We start from the raw sequence: 19,621 nt of genomic DNA on the forward strand, positions 1-19,621 counted from the left end.
GCGGTTAGAGTAAATTGTACAAATGGTCCCTCAACTTTAATCAAATTGGAGCAATGGTCCCTCAACTAAAAATCCATTACCATTGGTCCCTCAACTTATCAAAATATGTAGCTATAGTCCTTTTCATCAATTTTGTCAAAATTTTGTCAAAATAAGCTATGTTGGAATGACCATTTATATAATTAGGGTCCCTTAACTCATCAAAGTGTATAATTATGGTTCTTTTCGTCAACTATGTAAAAAAATTTGTCAAAACGAGTTATATTAAAATGATCATTGCTACAATTGGGTTAAAATTAAAGGATCATTTCTCCACTTGAATTAAAGTTCAAGGACCAATGGTAATGGATTTTTAGTTGAGGGACCATAGATGCACGTTTTGATAAGTTGAGGGACCAAAGGTAATGGATTTTTAGTTGAGGGACCATTGCTCCAATTTGATTAAAGTTGAGGGACCATTTGTACAATTTACTCTTGCGGTTATAATTCCCAACTATTGGCACAGTTTAAAAAAGAGTCTACGACAACCAAGCCTTATCCCACTAAATAGACCCATTACATGAATCTTAAAACGTCACCGTGCTCGGTTTAGTAAATCTGAAAGTAAATTTATTAATAATGAAAATTACAATTACATCTGCAGTACATGGTAACTATAAAGTATAAACTAAATCTGCAGTTACCATTCAAAATGAATGAATAGTAAAAACCAAGTTCAACTAGATTAAATTAAAGTAAGAATGTTGAATGCTTGTGGGTATGTATGATACAGTGGCATCTTTTCTCTCTATTCTTCTGCTATTCTGCTTCTGCTCTTAAGATGGTCAAAAATGGCGTTACTCCTTTGTTGAAGCTATTCTTCTTCTGTACAAACAATTTGAGCCATGGAAAACAACTTGTTTGCTCATCTCTATATATAATCGACAACCGTCAATTCACTGGATGGATCCTTCTTGCTTCTTATAACTCTTGCTTTATTGTCTTTTATTTCTAGAACCTGTAAAACGTAGTTAAAATTACATGTTCAACGAACTTAATCCCTGTTAAACGTTCAACAAAATAGCTTCCGACAGTAATGCATGAAAGTAGCTAAACTTAAGTTTACCTCGGGTCTTGAATTGAGAACTCCACTGGACATCCCCACGTCAATCCGCCATATGCTACAGTCATATTCACTGCAAAGAAGAATCCATAATTCAAGAACTGAATCTATAACAAAAGTACTTTAGGTTGACATAAATGATCCGAACTGGACAGAAGAAAGCTTGGCATCGTACCAGTTTGCCCCCGTAGGTTGAGGAGTATGCCCCACCACCATTCCCTTGGCACCAACTGCTTGTAGCGTCTGTTGAAGAATGTAATTTATCTGAAAGATGATTTCAATTTCAAAAGCCAAAGAAGTCAGCAGTAGACAACATTCAGGGAGGACAAGAACTCAATCTTGATTCCCAATCTCGCTAGAAGAATGATTGATTTATATGCTAGTGAATAATAATCAATCAGACTACCAAAACAATTGCAGAAAACCCCTATCGCTAGAACAATGATCGATTTATATGCTAGTGAATATTCTGAAACTAGTCCGGCTTTTCCCATTTCCAAGATAATCCCCTATCAGCTCCATAATTAAGCAATTTGAAACCAATAGTCAAACGCAGCAACGATTCTTTTCATTTTAAGTCGCCCCAAGTAACAAAACAACTGAATATGGAAAGGGAACCAAAATATAGCTATTTACTTGCCTGGTTAATCTGATAGTCATCTAAATCTGAAGTGTCTCTCGAGTACAATCGGTTCCAAACCACACTGTCATAGCCCCTGGTGGCTACAAAAGGGAAGTGAGGGTTGTCATCAATCTCAACGAGACCTCTCATCCAGTCAGATACTTCCCTGTTCATCCTCTCCACTCCGTACGTAACTGTGGAAGGAGCAATACTCCTATCAGGCGATGGAACAAGAAATATATACACTTCTCTAAAAATTTGAATGGCACCAGAAAACCGCTTTGTTCAGATTGTAGTACTGTTTTTACCATGTTGAGGAACAAGACCACCGTGACAGAAGACCCAGTCATTAACCTTAAGAACAACAGCATGACGTGCTAACTCGCGTGCCAATGGACCCCCTGGCCTTAATAGGATTGATCTGGCAATCACACCTTTTTGCTTCTGTCCTAATGTTCAGAAAACATTATCAGAAGAAAAATTAAAAAATAGTAATGGCCGAATGGGAAAAGAATAAAAAGTGAACAGTGGATTCAGTACCCTCACTAGATTCCAGGGATCCCAATAATTTTGGGGCATTTTCCTCTCTTCCTTCATCCTTTTAGAGACACCAACCCAGCCAACAAAAGCTTCTTCCCAGTCATCTCGATTGTCATCCAAGTATTCCAGGAAATCAAGACACTCATCAAATCCTCCAGTATCCACGTATCGGAAATCCCCTTCCACATTGATAGTCTCATGATTCCCATTGACCTACATCGTTACAGAGAAGACCGTCAACAATATTAATTAGGAAACAATCTACATATCAATTTCTCAAATTTGCACCAAAGGGTAACGGATTCTCATCTTTCGAACCAACCTTCATGAAATCAGTGTATCAGAATGGTTAACACATTCTTCAACAATCAAATCGGGATGGAAAATACAGTGTAATTAAAGCATCAAATAAGTTTATCTAGCAGTGCAGATATTCCAATTGCTACACAAACCTGAAAAACTGCTCCGCCTTCAGCTTTTGCCTGCATATCCAAGGATCTCAGCAAGGACAAAATCGCTATTTCATCTTCACCTCGATCAAGTATATCTCCAAGCTGAATCAACACCTAAGTAACACAAGGAAACAGCTTATCCCCATGTTCTTCAAAAGTTACTAGCTTTTGAAACAGAAAGACAAATTTTGTGCCTGGTGAAGACAATAGCAAGAACCTTAAGTGTTCAGATCTATGTCAATGAAAGGTATACCGTTTCTCCACCAATCCATACATCTTCACCATCAGGACTCAACACGCCAGCTGTCTCAAGTGCACATCTTGTTTGGCCAAGGTCTCCATGAAGATCCCCAACTGTATATACACAAATCACAAAGCCATAAATATTTGTGAATAATGGTAAGTAAGCACAACGGAAAGGAAAGGTTGCTCCTTTGTGACCGAAAGGTCACGGGTTTGAGTCGTGAAAACAGACTCTTTGCAAAAAAACAAGGGTTTTGTAGGGTAAGGCTGCGTATGATAGACTTCCCCCACCCTCGCAAAGCAGGGAGCCTTGTAGGCTAGGGGTCGTCCTTTCTTTAATGCTATAATGGAAAGTAAGCCTGCAAGCTGAACCTGATATCGAAAACGCTAAAGATAGTGCTGATCAACCAGACATGTTAGAAAGAATTTGTTCATAATTTCAGATATTCAATTCCAACATTTGCATAGCTTCAGGCCAACACATACCAAATTACAATGGCCAGTTAAAAACTTAAAATGTGCCAAATTAGATCCATTACTGCGAGTTTTGACACAGAAAAACACGGGTTAACGGATACACAAGCATCAAATCGTCAGGTATTCAGCAGAAACAAAAAAAACTGGTACTTTGACTAGTTAGCTAGGATTGTTCATACAAACTTTGAAAATGCAAATTCAACCACAAAACTGAACAAAAATTAAATATTAATCCAACAACATAGAGCATATACCGAGTCACTGACAAACCCAATTGCTAAAATCTAAAATTCAACTGAAACAGTTAAATAAACAACAACAAAGAAGAGAAAACAAAACCAAATAAACATCTTTCATCGCTTATAAATTAACATTCATACGAAAGTATATGTAAAACGAAATACAAATGAAACGAACCGGCGACAATTCGGCGGCCGGGGGCGGAAACAAAGGTGGGCGGGCTGCCACTGACGACAATGGGCTTTAAGGCTTCTCCTCTGCTGCCATAACTATTAACATTCAGAGAATTGGAAGAAAAAGAAGAAGAAGAAGAAGAAGAGGAAGAAGGAGGAGGAGGAGGAAGAGGAGACTCTGAGAGTTTGCGGGGTTGGGAAGGCGGAGGAAGAGGCAGCGAGTTGAAACAGAGCGAAGCCATTGCTTTTGGGAACAGCAGTGACTCAGTGGCCATTCATATTGGTCTGCTTTTTTTACTTTATTTTTTTGTTGGTATTTTTACGTAGGCTATGTATTTATTTGGGTTTCAAGGGACATGAAAATGAAATCTCAGCCAAGCATTTGGTATATCTTCAGTCGTATTGATTTTTAATTTTGCAAATTTGCAATCGTATTTTTCTTTTTAACGAACGTATTCTCAAAATCTTTCATGCAACTTTGTATAATATAACGCAATCAATTAATAGCATGTTTATGTTTCGGTAATTAGAATAAATATAGGGACTTGGATTTTGATTACGAAATCGTTTACTAACCTGGAAGGAATCAAGAGATTGGCGGAGCACACACGAAATAAGGAATTAGACTCCCTAGATTGACGAAGTATTTGGATTTCAAGAGGGTGAGGAAATTGGGAATGCAAAATTTCAATCTGCCATTCAAATAGGTAAGTAATGTCAATCTCGAGGTTTCAATATCGTAAGTATCTTAGAAATCAAGTATTGAGATGTTATATATCGTAAGTATATTATATGTATGACCTCCCTTAAGTTATGTGTGGCAATTTATATAGTGTGGAGCTGTATTTTAAACAATGCACTTACTTTGCCCAAGTCACTTTTTTTCCACACAATTTGAATCATGACAATCTACATCTACCGCCAGTGCAAAAGGTCGAGTAGTACTTATATGAACCTAATCGTAGTAGAACTCGCCAAGAAGTAGTTGGTACTGCAATCATTGGAGGAAAAATATCTAAACCCAAGGATGCTCCAAAATCTTTTTGATTGCTTGTTTGAGAACAACAATCTTTGGCTCTATAACTGAACCATTTCCTTGTATATGAGAAGAACTTCCAAATTAATAGGAAGGAAGCTTAATCATAATGAAATGAATTAGAATTTTCCTTCTACGATTGATTAGTACAAATATCAACAACCTCAAATTGGATTAATTTCTCCGCACCAAATAAGAGCTTGGACCAAAAAAAACCCTACCTAAGTGGTTTAGGTATCACCAACAATGGTGAAGATAAAAAAAAAGATTAGATTAACTAATTTTCTTTTAATCTAATCCTTTTTTCTTTTGTTGAGAAATTATATAAGAGTACACAGTGGATTTATATTAAAAGAATATCTGAATAATACGGACAGTATGGTGGCAAAGGCTTCATGTGGATCGAAAATAGTTGAGTTAGGTTTGGCCCAATATTGTGTTCTGGACTTAACCCATAGCAAACAGATCGCCCCCCTTGTATTTTCAAAAAAGCCTGTTGGGCTTTAACGGTTGAGATTGCCCAATTCACTAAACCTAATGGCTACTTTTAAAATTTCACCCAAGTCAAGAGTAAAAAGTTGGGTGTCCATAATATAAGGGTGTCCAGATGTTACTTTTGGGTGTAAACGGAACTTTCCAATTTAGAACTGGTCTCTAAACGTTGAGCTTGGTTTAGAATTGGTCTTTAAATTAAAATTTTGTTAATTAAGATCCTTTAATTTAACAAAATATGTTGCTACTTAGTACTACGGTCTAGTGGTATTCCTCTTCACTTGTAAGTGAGAGGTCTTAGGTTCGATTCTCGCCAAAGGCGAATTTGAACCGAATTATTGTGAGCATATTGTGAGGCTAAGCTCATCCCCTCCCGATTAGTGTAGATAATATCATCTTTTAAAAAAATAAATATAAAAATAAAATAAATAAAATGCGTTTTATTTAGGAAGACAATAAAAGATATAAAGATGTTAGTTGCTTTTTATGTCTTGATCTTGATTCAAAAGGATTGCTAGTTAATGTACTTTCTTGCACTTTTGTTAGATATAATTAGCACACTAAGGCCTCGTTTGATAGAGATACTTGACTAAGGTATGACTATTCACTATATTGAAGACATTTTAAGGAAGAAATGGATGAGAACTTTTATATTTTGTCTAAGTTAAAGGTTACTCATGAAGTGAATACATGAGTCATCATGTCATTCTCATGTAAGTAAATTCCATATTAATTGACATTTTTTGGGAAGTCATGGCCAAGGTTGTCCACACAAAATCATCATATACTATTTATTTCAAGATTAAGACACTTTTACCATTAATCCCAAAATAATCCAAGGCGTAAACAAAACAATGACAACTTTCATGCATGGTGGAACCACGTGAGACTGGAGACCAAAACTCAAGATAACTCATATTTTGTGAGAAGTATATTACAAAAATAAATGCTAAGGAAACTCTCTAAAGGTGAAACTCTCTGTCACCTCACAATTTTATGTCAATTCTTGCGTCAACATTAGGAAATATTATGACGAAAACATGAGATGTCAAAAAATCCATAAAGAGTTCTACTTTTGATAGGCTCCTTAACATTTCCTGTCGTACGAATGTCGTGTGGTCAGACACCTCCATTTCCCTTCCGACTCCAAGTATATGCTAAGGGGAGTAGTACACAAGCAAAACTTCCAACAAGAAGATGACAATTGAATTGATGAAAAAGGCGAAAGAACAATGGAAGCTGGAAAAGAGGGTTTGAAAGAAGGGCTGCCACAATGTCTAGTCACTGCAGAGGAAAACATATACAAGGTGATAGACGATGGGTCAGCTTTTGTTGCCAAAAATGGATTGGGAATAATATTATTTGTGAAGACTAAAGATAGATATATGCATGTGATATTATGAGACAGTAAGCCCACCACCCCCTACCTCTCGGCCTACAGCATAACACGGACCGATATGTATATGTCCAGTCACATTCAGTCAATTCACGTACGTACGTACGCATGCATACGCAGTCTAGGGTTTCAGAAATTGTTATCAGGGCCAGTCCCGACATTGATCCAGTTCTATAAACATACCTGTATTGAAATATTGTGAGGAACCCTTAATGCAACTGGACCCTTGGTTATAGCAAAATATTGAGTTGGGAAGGAAAAACACATGATAAAAGAGATCTGACCTCAAAAACAAAAAAACAAACAAAAAACAAAAAAAAAGGAAATTTTTTGCTGCACAATTTTCTTCATGAGCGAATTGTTGAGATTTAGTTAAATCTCTTCACAAGTAAAATAAAAATGTGCGGGTGAGCAAAGTACAAGATAGCTTTGCTCTCATGCACATCAAAGGACAAAGTTAAGGATAATGGTTGGGTCTCCCACTTACGACTCACGAATCTTTATTATCTGAGTATCATAATCGAAACAATTTATTTTCTTTATCATCGTCTAAAGATCATATATGCAAAAAATCATTCACTTTGAAGATCATTTAGTCATCCATACTTGTTAAACCAATCAACAGTTTCGATAATAAGTAACATCCTTATAATGAACCATCCATTTGTTTTATGCATATAGATGGTTAAAAGATCTCCAAATTGAATAATTTTTTGTAGATCTTTAAATTATAATAAGGAGAATGAACAGTTTCGATTATGATGTTTAGACGATAATGGTTCGTTAATTGTAAGTGGAGAGACAAATCCACCATGATGGGATACAAACATTATCCATTAGTTAAATCCCAACAATCCACTCATTGAGCATTTTCGAGACATCCCTAACCAAATGGATCATATAACTAGTAAAGAAGTGCAAGAGTATACGAGTGTAAACTTTCTCTAATACAGTTTTTTATTTATGAGGATTTGATGTTTAATTATTTGGGATCTTGGTTTTTATAACTTTTTAGACACATAACATCGTTACGATATCTCGTAGTCATAGCTAAGATCTTAAATTCAAATTCGTCGAAAAATACTAATAAGGGATTTACAAACGTCTAGTTCCAAAAACCTTCATCAATATTTCGAAGTTCACCAGAATAATAAAAAAATCTCCAAATTTTTTTAAACTGATGAGTACAAATCCACAAAGTTGTTTAAATAATAAACTGAAATCTTATCGGGAGGAATTGACCCATATATTGACTTCTACGGTTATATTGCTTTTCTAAGAACATGTTATACAGTTATTTAGTACTACGGTCTAGTAGTATTCATTTTTACTTGTAAGTGAAAGGTCGTATGTTTGATTCTTGTAAAAGACGAATTTGAACCGCATTATTGCTAATCAATTGTGAAACTAAGTCTACCCCATTTGTCGTAGTATAGATAATATCATTTGTTAAAAAAAAAACCAAAATGTTATGCAACATTTTCAAACAAATGTACCAACATTACTCACGTGTTATGAGGTGTTAGGTATTGATATTTTGAATTTTTTTTCCCAAACGTTTTGTAGTTAGATATTGTGTACGAAATGTTAAATAAAATTTTCCAAATCTGAATAATTTTATATTGTTATGAGAAGCTAGCTTTTGCTTGTCGGCTACCACTTAACATGGTTTACATGTTAACCTTAATTATTATATTATTAAGATTAGTCTCTTATTTTTTTAAATTCTAAATCTATTTTTTAAAATGTCGTCCGAAGATCTTAGTGACAAATTAAAGATCCATTTCAAGAAAGACGGCTCTCTAATCATGGGAAAAATAGTCAAATAATGCCATCGAAAGAGATGTCACATACTTATATTATTCTTTGAAATATTGTACAACGTTAGAATTATTGAAAGAGAAAATTAGAACGCCCCACTTTGTTTCTACAATTTTTTTATTAAACATTTGTGTCTTTTAAAAATTTGATTAAGACGATTTGATTAGTGGCCACCTAAGCATTTTTAAATTTATTTTAATTAGTTTTTTTTTCTAAATGAAAATTGTTATATGTTGATTTTCCACTTAATCTTTTTTGTTAATAGAGGTTTTTTGGCGTGTCAGAATCTATGCCCTATGTTGGATAATTAATAGATATTAACTATTAAATCATCAATACTATCTCTTAATTTTTGAATTTTTAACATTTACTTTTCTATAATAAAACTTCATTGATCACAAAAAAAACTTATGAAAATAGCCAATCCAACATGATGAAAACACCATGGACGCTACATTTATCTTGTTGAGTTCTAGTTTGATTGCATGGTTGTGTAGTATGCAACAGAAAACAAGTGCTTGTAAAATATTGTAGCACAATATAATTTGCATAAAAGTTGTTGACAAAAGGGATTAGTTGGAAAGAGATTAATGTCATTCGGCACGAGATATATAATGTGAATTTTAAATTGAAACCGAATTTAAATATATTAATTTCTAATTTGAATTGTACTCATCCCATGTTGAAATGTACTAATATGACTTGGAACATACCAATGTCAAACTAAAATGTACCAATGCTGATAGGATATGTACCCATGCCAACTTAAAACGTACCAACCTATCGTCTAGAAATGTACCAAATTGAAATGTACCGATGCTCATATGAAATGTACCCATGCCAACTTAAAACGTGACAACATATTGGTTAGAAACGTACTAATACTAAATGGAAACATACCCCATATCATCTACCACTAGAATCTATTTTCCAAATGTACCATGGTACGAATACTCAAATCAAGAGGTTTGCATAAAATGAAAATAGAAAGGGAATGAACATGACTCACAAATGATGACAGAAGAGTATCGACTGATAGAAAAGAAATGGCACGAAAAGATTGTAGAATGGTCGTGAAAGTAGAACATAAATATAGATCACATTAGAAGCATAAATAAATCAAATTTGAAATGTTTTAGATTTTTAAAACATACATCCACTAGATTTTCGGAGATTTGGATAATTATTAGCTAATTGGTACATTATATATATGGCAAATTATGTAATTTTGCATTAAAAATGCTACTTATAAAATATTTGGCACCTAAAATTTAGGAAAATGTTTAAAACAAATTCTAAAAGGAATTGATGTTTAAACAGATAGAACAAGGAGGCATTTAAATCTAAACGCCCTTATTGAAAAGTTTAATTATTATTATGTGGTACGAATTGAGAAAACCAAAAATAAAAAGAGTACAGAATATAAGAATAGGAGTTTGACTGTGAGTCTGTGAGTGTCTTGACTCTTGAGATGCATGGGGCACTGTATTACTCCAGCAAGGCCCCAACCATGAATTTGAGGGCAGAGAAGGTGGGGGACCCGGTGCCTGATCCGGATCCGGCGGTGGATGTATTCGAGTGGGAGAGCACAAACGTAAAGAGATTGACAGGACGAAGCCCCTCCACTTCACCTAATTTACCAACACAAAATTTATAATCTATTTTTAAAGAAATGATATGGATACTCTCTTAAAAAAGTGAGACTTTTCATGTACTCCGTATCACCTTATATTTTTAGCACACTATTTTATAATATTGACATAAAAATTAACATTAAGTGAGGTGGCAGATAATTTATAAAGAAACTCACTTTGAAAGATTTTCTTTAGTATTTATCTTAGTTTTAATAAATAGTCACTGAAGTTGTTATATAAAACTAGGGTCACTTGTTGATAGGAATAGCACCGTTTAGGTAATTACAAATTAGATATAACCATCAATTTTAGCTCTAGGTTTTATATTTGATGTGGAAGTTTACTATACTTTGTTCTTATAAAGAGTTGAGCTATTCTGATAGATGGTAAAACATCAATTTTCTTTATAATATTCAAAGAGTTTACAATCATATGAAACCCAACTGCTACTTACTTCACATCACCACTTCCCCTCACAATTTTTAACTACTGAGTTCAAACCATGCACAGATAATAATTTTTCCCAACTTAATCACCTATATTGGGGTTTAGGCATGATGGATCTCAAGTATGAGTTTATCTTAAAGCACTTGGCAATTAGTAGTGGACTATCTACCTACTTGAATTGTAGATAAGTGTTGTACCCTCTCTTCATATTTCCTTAGCTTGTATCGACTATCGAGTAATTGTTGTACTCTACTTTTGACATTTTTCTTAGCTTGTATTGAGTCAACTTTCATCAACACATATCTGTATATGGGTAAGGAAATTAGGTCTTAACTGTTTAGGACCAAAATGTTATCCGTGAAACAACTATGATCTTAAAACTTTCTAATATTTATTATTCATGGATTTTGAGTTGAATTCTCACATTCTAACACAACCATCGATGTTGTCCTCATAGAAGATCCACATTGATTGAACGGGCCGCACAAAATGTATATGTATTGACTATTGGGGGATGTTGACCAAAGTATTCAAAACATTATTGTTAGTTTCTTTCCTTCATTTAAAAGGAGGAGAACTAGAAATTTTTTCTTTTTAACAAAGTATTGTAAAGAAATATGAATAATTCAGTAACTATATAATATTGATTCTTATTTTTTTTTCTAAATAGTTTTGGTTTAATGTAGTATTGTAATTAAACCAAAAACGATTGCAATCAACAAAATATTGGTCAATTGCAAGCATCGACCAGTGGGTGACAAATATAATCAAATTGAAAAAATATATTGGTCTCGGCTATAGAGGGGAAGCGGGGGAGTGGGCCAACACTAGTGATGAACCCATTACCCCACACATGGCTCGATATAGTTGAGTTCTTTTGATAAAAAGAGGATCCTCGCCGGATCTTCTTTATGACAAACGCATACAAATACAAACGGGCAGGGTGAGGGGAAGCGGGGGAGAGGGCCAACACTAGTGATGAACCCATCACCCACACGTGGCTTGATATAGTTGAGTTCTTATGATATTCAGATATCAGAAATATGCAGAATATCTAGCAAACTTTGATGTGACAAACGCACACAAATACAAATGGGCAGGGTCTGCCGACTAAAGTTGGTCAACCCCTTTTAAGAACAAAATGCGTTGCTAATTCACTGGATTATATATACAATGCATGCCACCCTGCTGATTGTAGGTCCAGCTAGCCTCCAGCCAGCCGTTTCCAGATTTGCTGCCGATCTGCACCATGAACGATAGGTCGTCCAATCTTGAATCTAAACTTGACGATGCTTCCATGTAGTGACCAAGGTGAACTACTTCATATAAACATTGACATGTCAACGGATGTGATAAGTGTGTCGTGTCATTTGCCAAAAGTGAAGTTTGACAAAGTATAACTTGGATTCGTAACTATTTTGTCTTCAATTTTCATATTAAGGAGAAATACATGGATGAAAGATATAAAATAAATGTATAAAGAAAATACAAAAAAAAAAAACTATGTTAAATTGATTTTACTTACAAATATATTTTTTAGGATTTTTATCATAAATAGCCTTTGAAATTAACCATCGTTATCAAGATGGTCATTGAAATTAAAAATCAATCAATGTAGTTCATGAAAATAGGTGTCACAAATCAATGGGGTCATTCCATCATAATTTTGTTCAAATTTTTGTTAAGTACTGATGTGGTACATAAATAGGCCTCATAAGTTCTTTTTTTTCTCACAAATGGTCCTTGAAATTGACCCAACGATATCAAAATAGTCTCTAAATTGACCCGTGAAATCAAATTGGTCCCTGAAATTGAAAATTGATTAATGTAGTCCCACAAGTAAGTGTCTCAAATCAATGTAGCTATTCCGTCACAATTCTGTCAAAAATTCTGTTATATGCCGATGTGACACATAAATAGGACAGACGAGTCTAATTCAATTAAAAAAAATTACAAGCAAAGTTAAATAATTTAATAATTAATAAAAAAATTGTCAACCCAAAAACTCAGTCCTGCAATCACCCTTGATCCCAGTCCAATATAAAAAATTTCAATACACTCATCTTTACACACTTCACCGAATTGAACCTGGATCGAGATCACCTTTGGTGACGGCTTGGCCCATTGGCAAAGTGTGACATCACCGTTAACATTTAGGTGCTCAACATCCTCACAACCTTAATCTTGGAGAGCTTGTTCGGCCCTTCCCTGGTGGTATGGTGACGCAAAGAACAATGAGGTCTGCCTTAAGATAATGAGGTTATAACTTAGGTGCGTCCATTGTTGATTGAAAACTATTTCCACACCTCCTCTTAGGCCTTGGTTAAGCCTTATACCTTTGAGAATTTATGGAAATGATCTCTCTTTGAAGTAGGTCCTACGACAAGAAAAAAAAATTCATTGTGGCAAAAATGTATTTAGACAATTTTTTTTAATTAATTATTAAACCCACATAAGCATATAACAAATTTTTTTACCAAATTGTGGCGGAATGATCATATTGATTTGCAACATCTATTTTCAAGGACTACATTGATTGATTTTCAATTTCAGAGACCATATTGATGGTGTGGGTCAATTTTAATGACCATCTTGATGGTGTGGGTCAATTTCAGAGATCATTTGTGATAAAAATTCGTAAATCTTGTGAAGCCCATTTATGTGTCACATCAGCACTTAACGAAATTTTTAACAGAATTGTGACGGAATGACCACATTGATTTTTTATACCTATTTTAAGGGATTATATTGATTGATTTTTAATTTCAGGGACCATTTGAGATAAAAACCTTTTTTTTTATTCATTCTTTTCTTATTTCTTCCCCTCTGTCATTGTCCTTTATTTCTCATTTTTTGCATATACTTATATATATATATATATATATATATATATATATATATATATATATCAAGCACACGAACGAAGATAAAAACTTAAAACAAGTAACGATAATTAAACGAGGGTTAAAACACTCAAACTATGCACTCCAAGCCTTGCCTAAAGTTTTGAATTACTGTGTACGAATTACAGAACAGTTTTCTAAATTTCTAGTACTTGAAAAGTAAAGATATTACAATCAAAATTAATTAAGTGGAAATTGCCTCACTCTCATACTTGACTTTACAAAGGAAACCATGAAACACATAATACTTAAGGAAAACTAAACCTAGATTGGATACTAAGACCAAATACTTAAAGGAAAGCTAAACCACCAAAGTACAAAAATACACCAAGTAGAGGCATGATATACTACGTTGGAAGTTGGATGATGCGGAGAGGCTTGCTTATTTCCATGAGAGTAGACGTGAAAAGCAGTTGAAGTGCTTTCAAATGATTGAAAGAGTTTTTATAGAAAATGTTTTTGAATTTCAAAAGCACTTGAAGTGCTTTCTGCAAGAAGCACCAATTATGTATGCTTCTTACAAGAAACACATCAAATACTTTTCCCGAATTAACTTAGATTTTTATTAAGGTTTGATTTCAAAAATATTTTATCTAAAAACGCTTTCCGTCATTTCAATAGGAGCTTTTTAAATTGACGCTACTAAAGTTGTGACTTAATTTTCCCACTGCATTTGTTGTACATACAACATTATTTTTGTATATAAGATATATAAGGGAACAAAGAATCAAACACCAAATCTCAAATGCCAGCGCAGATAAATACTCTTAATAAACTTGAACTATAAACTCTTTGCAACATTCGTATACCAGTCTAATTTATAATTAGAACACAATTTCTAATATTGATAATTATGATATACATAATCGTTGTATGTGGTGACATAACATTTATGGATGTAGTGTAGATAGGTACATTCAAATATATGAGTCCAACAACCGGATGTCCGGTCAAGTGCAACGTCCATGCATTGTGGATCTTGTTGGCGTAGGGGAGTCGATTACTAAACATCACACATTTTATTGCCTCTACACACATCACGTGCATGTGAATCTTACGTACTGTTTTTTGGGCTTGATCATTTGAATTTTTTTTCACCAAAAAACTTTCCGTAGAGGGCTAAATCGAGAGTTCAATTTCTGTGAAGAATAATATTTGGCTAAATAAAATTGAGTAAAAACTTTTATTCAAAATTTTTTTACAGTCAATTTACAAAACTTCATATTTATGATCAGAATTAGTTATATTAGTGATTTATAACGATTATCTTTACATAAAAATAATTAAAACTTAAATTATTTAATCAATTAACTGTAACAAATAAATAATCGTAATATTACAGTCCATTGCCTAAATAAATTGAGTATCTATTTTTTACAATGATTAATTAAACGACTATAATTTTAATTAATTTTTTTTACAAAAATAATTTTTATAGAATAATTTATAATAGTAATTAGTTTGAATTGAAATTCTTACTATGATTTAGTAGTCAAATATTATTGTTCTACCAATAAAAACGGAAAGAAATCGATCATGGGTTTTAATACATTTTCGATCCGCATGCATGAGTGGGGTCACTAAAGGTCGCTGGTCAGTCAGACTGGCACAATTCATTGAGGAGGAAGAAGAAGAACCAGGAAAGCATTTTTTTTATAGGTCTTTTCAAGAAAAGGAATAAAGAAAAAAGCCATAATGACCAAATTACCCAGATTTTTGTTTTTCCCAATGGAGAAGTTTCAGGTATAATTGAATGGCAATTGATTATGCAGGTCAGGGGGGTACTAGGGCCAACCATGTCCTTTAAGGCAGCAGAGAGCCCAGAAAGTTGAAAAGTAAAAGAAATTCACTTTTGAGAAAGAAGCCAAAAAAGGCTCGGGTTCGCGAGCCAAGTGTGTATCTAGGGCTTAGAGAACTCGGGGGGGCCTGAATCTGTAACTGTTAAAACTGAGCAAATTAACCTGCAACAGGTTCTGAAAAAGAAGAAAAAAAAAGGAGAGAGGACGAGAGGAGAGCAACTAATTCTACGTCAAAGTAACCTGTTATTGTGTGTTTGTTGTTATGTAACTCATTCTTTAATAAGAGATGATATATTGAGTTTTAATAGTATTTATCGAGTCTTTTATTTATTATATGAAAATAAGTTACATGACATATGTACCGTTAACAGCATTTCATATCAATAAAACTTATATACACCATTATTTCATCAACACGAGTGGTCACCTTAACAAATCCAATAAGTTCTCCTACACTATCCTAACCCAGTGGGGTGTGGAGTGGTAGGTGTAGTGGTGGTGGCCTTCTGGGTGCAAGTGCCGAGACGTCCCACAGAGGCAGAGAATAAACTGGCCCCATTGCTGAATGCACAGCTCTCGTCTTCATAAATCCAATGTTTAGTAAATACTTGAAACTAGTGCAAATTTACGAATCCGAATCCTCGTCGGATTCTGTTTGTGAGAATTTCGAAGATTCGTGAATTATATTTGTTCATCATATATCGTGTGATTAAAAATTATTTTTAATATTTTTAATTAAAATTAAATACAAACAGTACCTGATAAAAACTGATCGTACAATGTACAATATGTGAACACAATTTACGAATTCTTAACATCTTCACTAAAAGAATTTGGAGAGGATCCTGTTGGCAAATTTACTACAAGACTTGTCACGTGGAAGTTTCCCTCTTCGTTTTTCCTAACCTAAATAGTGTTCTTCCTCATGAGATGGAATGAAAAGCTTAGAATAATTGATTCATTTTATGGAGGAATTTTCCCCAACTCTTCAAGAAATATCAAAGATAAATGTCTACTAAAACAAGTTAATGGGTAGACATAATGTTGACTGTTGAGGCGGACGAATGCCTAAACTAACATCATTAAGTGAAGGCAATAGGTCGACTCATAACATTTATTTATACATATCTCATGCTCACTCTTTATTGATTAAATACTATTATACTAGTAAAAGAAACACTATATAATTGTAAATTTCTAACATGGTAGTGTTACAATATGAATATATTGTGACATCACACTAAAAATCACATTTTTTTTAGAGAAATGCCTCGCCTCTCAAGAATGCTAAGGAATTTCACTTCAAAATCTTTCGTGGCCGATCCACATAATTTTGTAGTTATGGTCGAAATCGTTTATTTTATAATCACCAATAAAGATAATCTTCGCAAAAAAATCAATTTAAATTAAAGTTGTTTAATCAATCAGCTGTAGCAAATAGATAGATGGGTCGTAATACTTTTATCAATTATGATTATGTGTTTATATACAATTCGACGATGAAGCACTATCATTTATTTATTACAAAGAATTTTTACATAATGGTTTATAATATTAACGATTCATATCATTAACATTAAATTTTTTGAATTGACTACTAAGTGTGTTGAGGAAGAATTCTTCCTCATCGTTAACCAGTCTAGCATTTCTCAAATTTTTATCCAACTTAATCACCTAACCCTAATGATGAAATCCCTTTTGTGATCATCTCCCTGATTCTGTGGTGCCCTTGTTGCCCAGGCTGCCACGCACATACAAAATTACGCATACAAATCCCTCCACAAAGGGTTCCTCAGTTCCCCTTCCAATCCCCTAGCTCTTTTAAAAAGTGGGGAGAGTACTATTTCACAAGTTTTATATGCTATATTCCACATTTATACCTTTCAAGGGGACATCCTCCACCACATATAGTAATTTTTTTCTCTTCCTAGTACTAAAAAACTTTATGTTATATTTTGCCTCTATGAGAAATAAGAAACGACGAAAATGAGTAATGCAAAACCTTAGAGCATCTTCAAAGAAGACGTCAAATCCAAAACATCAAATTTAAATTTGATGACAGATTGTCAATATTTTCCTTCCACCTGATATGCCAAAACTTATTGCTTCATTTATGTTTTTTTTAAACAAAAACAATAAAAGTTGGATTGTTGTTGGTTTAAAATTAATAAAATAATATGTAAATGTGCAAGTATTTAAGGTAAGACAAGTAGAATGTCTTTGGAAATAACAAAAACTATATTTGAAGGCAGCGTCAAGTTTGACACCTCTTTGTCCATGTCAACTTAGCATTCTTTTTCATTCAGCTTGACATCTCAATTGGAATAAATAGTCGTCATTTATTACTGTTATATGTCTATATTGTATTTTTAATATCTCCTTTGACGGTAATCAGAGTGAAAAAAAAGTCCCTTCAGATAATCATATCGATGATCGCAATTAAAAAGCAGAAGAAAAAAAAATGTCAAAAGTGTTGAAGCGCACTTAAACTTGATGTAATTGCTGAATTTTGAAAACTGGTCTTTTTAGTCATTCAATTCGGTAGCTCTTAGTGGGATACTGCAATACAAGAGAGAATGCTTTTATGTTGCTGATGTTTTCATTTAGAAATGTTTTTAAAATGATTAGAATCATTTTGGGTGAAACTATTTTTGAGTTTCATAAGTATTTAAAGTGCTTCATAGAAGAAGCACGAGTTATGTATTTCTTATAGAAAACATTTTAAGTACTATTTTATAATTTACTTGTATTTTTATTAAGTATTAGTTCCAAAAACACTTTTATCAAAAGTGTTTTCATTCAATTTGAAATCTTGCAAACGAGTTTCGACTCTAGAGCTAATTTGGATTATGAACTCGTGATGATTACGACTAGTCGGGGGTTCCAAAAGTATAAATTTTCTCGCAAGTGATGTTGGGATGGTGAAGTGCAGTCGTTTGACCAATTGATACAGTGGTTGACCCACTCACAAGATAAATTGATGCTTAAGCTATCAACTAATCAATCAATGATTCAATAATTTTCTTTTTCTTTTTTTTTGATACAAGAAATATGGGATGGAGAAAATTAAATCTAAGACCTTCACATAAATATCCTTTTAATAATTTGTGCTACAAGTTTGTTGCAAATTTTATTTTCTTATTTACAGCTAAACCTTGTAATTAATAATTCATCCTTCTCAAACTAAACAAAATAATAACTTAACTTGGAACTAGACTTTGAGTTATAGTTTAAGACTAAGTATATTGAGTTATAATTTAAGACTAAGTACTCTAACATATATACTTAAAAGATTCCTCAGAATCGAAGCCTTGGGGGAGGTAAGAAATTGATTTTAGGACTTGAGGAGTGCATGTAATATGATGTTATCTATAATTTGTAAAAAATTGATTTGAAAGAATAAAACTATTCGTACCTTTTCAACTAATTATCTGTATATCATCTCACTAATAGGAATGAGACTATCCACATGAGAGATGCAACTCAATTGGCTACGTTATTTTCAAATTGTGTACTCGTTTATATTAGAGACATTATTTAATGGTCAGATGAGATCGTACCGGTTTTGAGATTTTAGGGGTCATGTGCAAAAGATAATAAATGGGCCATTGCATAAAAACTCCTGCTACAAAGGTAATTGATATGTCTATAGTTGTATTAATAAGGGATCTAAATGAAGTATTATTGCTTGTGAGTTATAGTTGAAATTAACAAATCATGAAAAAAATAAATAAAAACACAATTTATAGCAAAGCCGGCAAAACCAAGCTAAAAACATAAAAGTGATATACCTCTTATGCATATGAAGACCATATTTCTCTTATTCACACGCAAAATCTACCAGATTTCCCAAAGATAGATTTCATCTTTAGGAGTCATTTAGGATTTGGGATCATGTGCAAGGGCACCTATTGCACATGCCCAAAACCACCACCGTCACCAAAAGATAATTGAAGTTTATTTAGGGAAAAGTTGCTAAACAAAGGTTAATTCGTATGTATTGTACCAGAACCGTATAACATCCCAGCATTGAGGATGCATATCGTAGTCGGCAGCGTATAAAGGAACAGCGAATAAAGCACTATCTTCAAACCAACAAAATTATAAACAAAATACAAATCATAATTAAATAGTAAAATAAATTAACCGTCCTACCATACAAACTCACTCATTTTACTTAGTCTAAACTCTTTCATGTGTTCACAAAAAAAAAAGTCTTTCATGTTACAATCTCTAGCCCCTCT

At 33.5% G+C, this 19,621-nt stretch overlaps 1 protein-coding gene across 1 annotated transcript; it reads right to left on the minus strand.

Moving 5' to 3' along the window:
- Nucleotides 1-587: 587 nt before the first annotated feature.
- LOC103447285 (shewanella-like protein phosphatase 1) lies at nucleotides 588-4,158 on the minus strand. Its single transcript, XM_008386477.4, has 9 exons — nucleotides 3,854-4,158; nucleotides 2,970-3,070; nucleotides 2,717-2,830; nucleotides 2,265-2,477; nucleotides 2,033-2,168; nucleotides 1,743-1,918; nucleotides 1,278-1,366; nucleotides 1,106-1,175; nucleotides 588-997 (listed from the first exon to the last, which is right to left on the minus strand). Exons 1-9 carry the CDS (start codon nucleotides 4,122-4,124, stop codon nucleotides 911-913), a joined length of 1,257 nt encoding a protein of 418 aa, XP_008384699.2. The 5' UTR covers nucleotides 4,125-4,158; the 3' UTR covers nucleotides 588-910.
- Between the last annotated feature and the right edge of the window lie 15,463 nt (nucleotides 4,159-19,621).

Source organism: Malus domestica, chromosome 11 (assembly GCF_042453785.1).
Source record: "Malus domestica chromosome 11, GDT2T_hap1".
NCBI classification, from domain to species: Eukaryota; Viridiplantae; Streptophyta; class Magnoliopsida; order Rosales; family Rosaceae; genus Malus; species Malus domestica.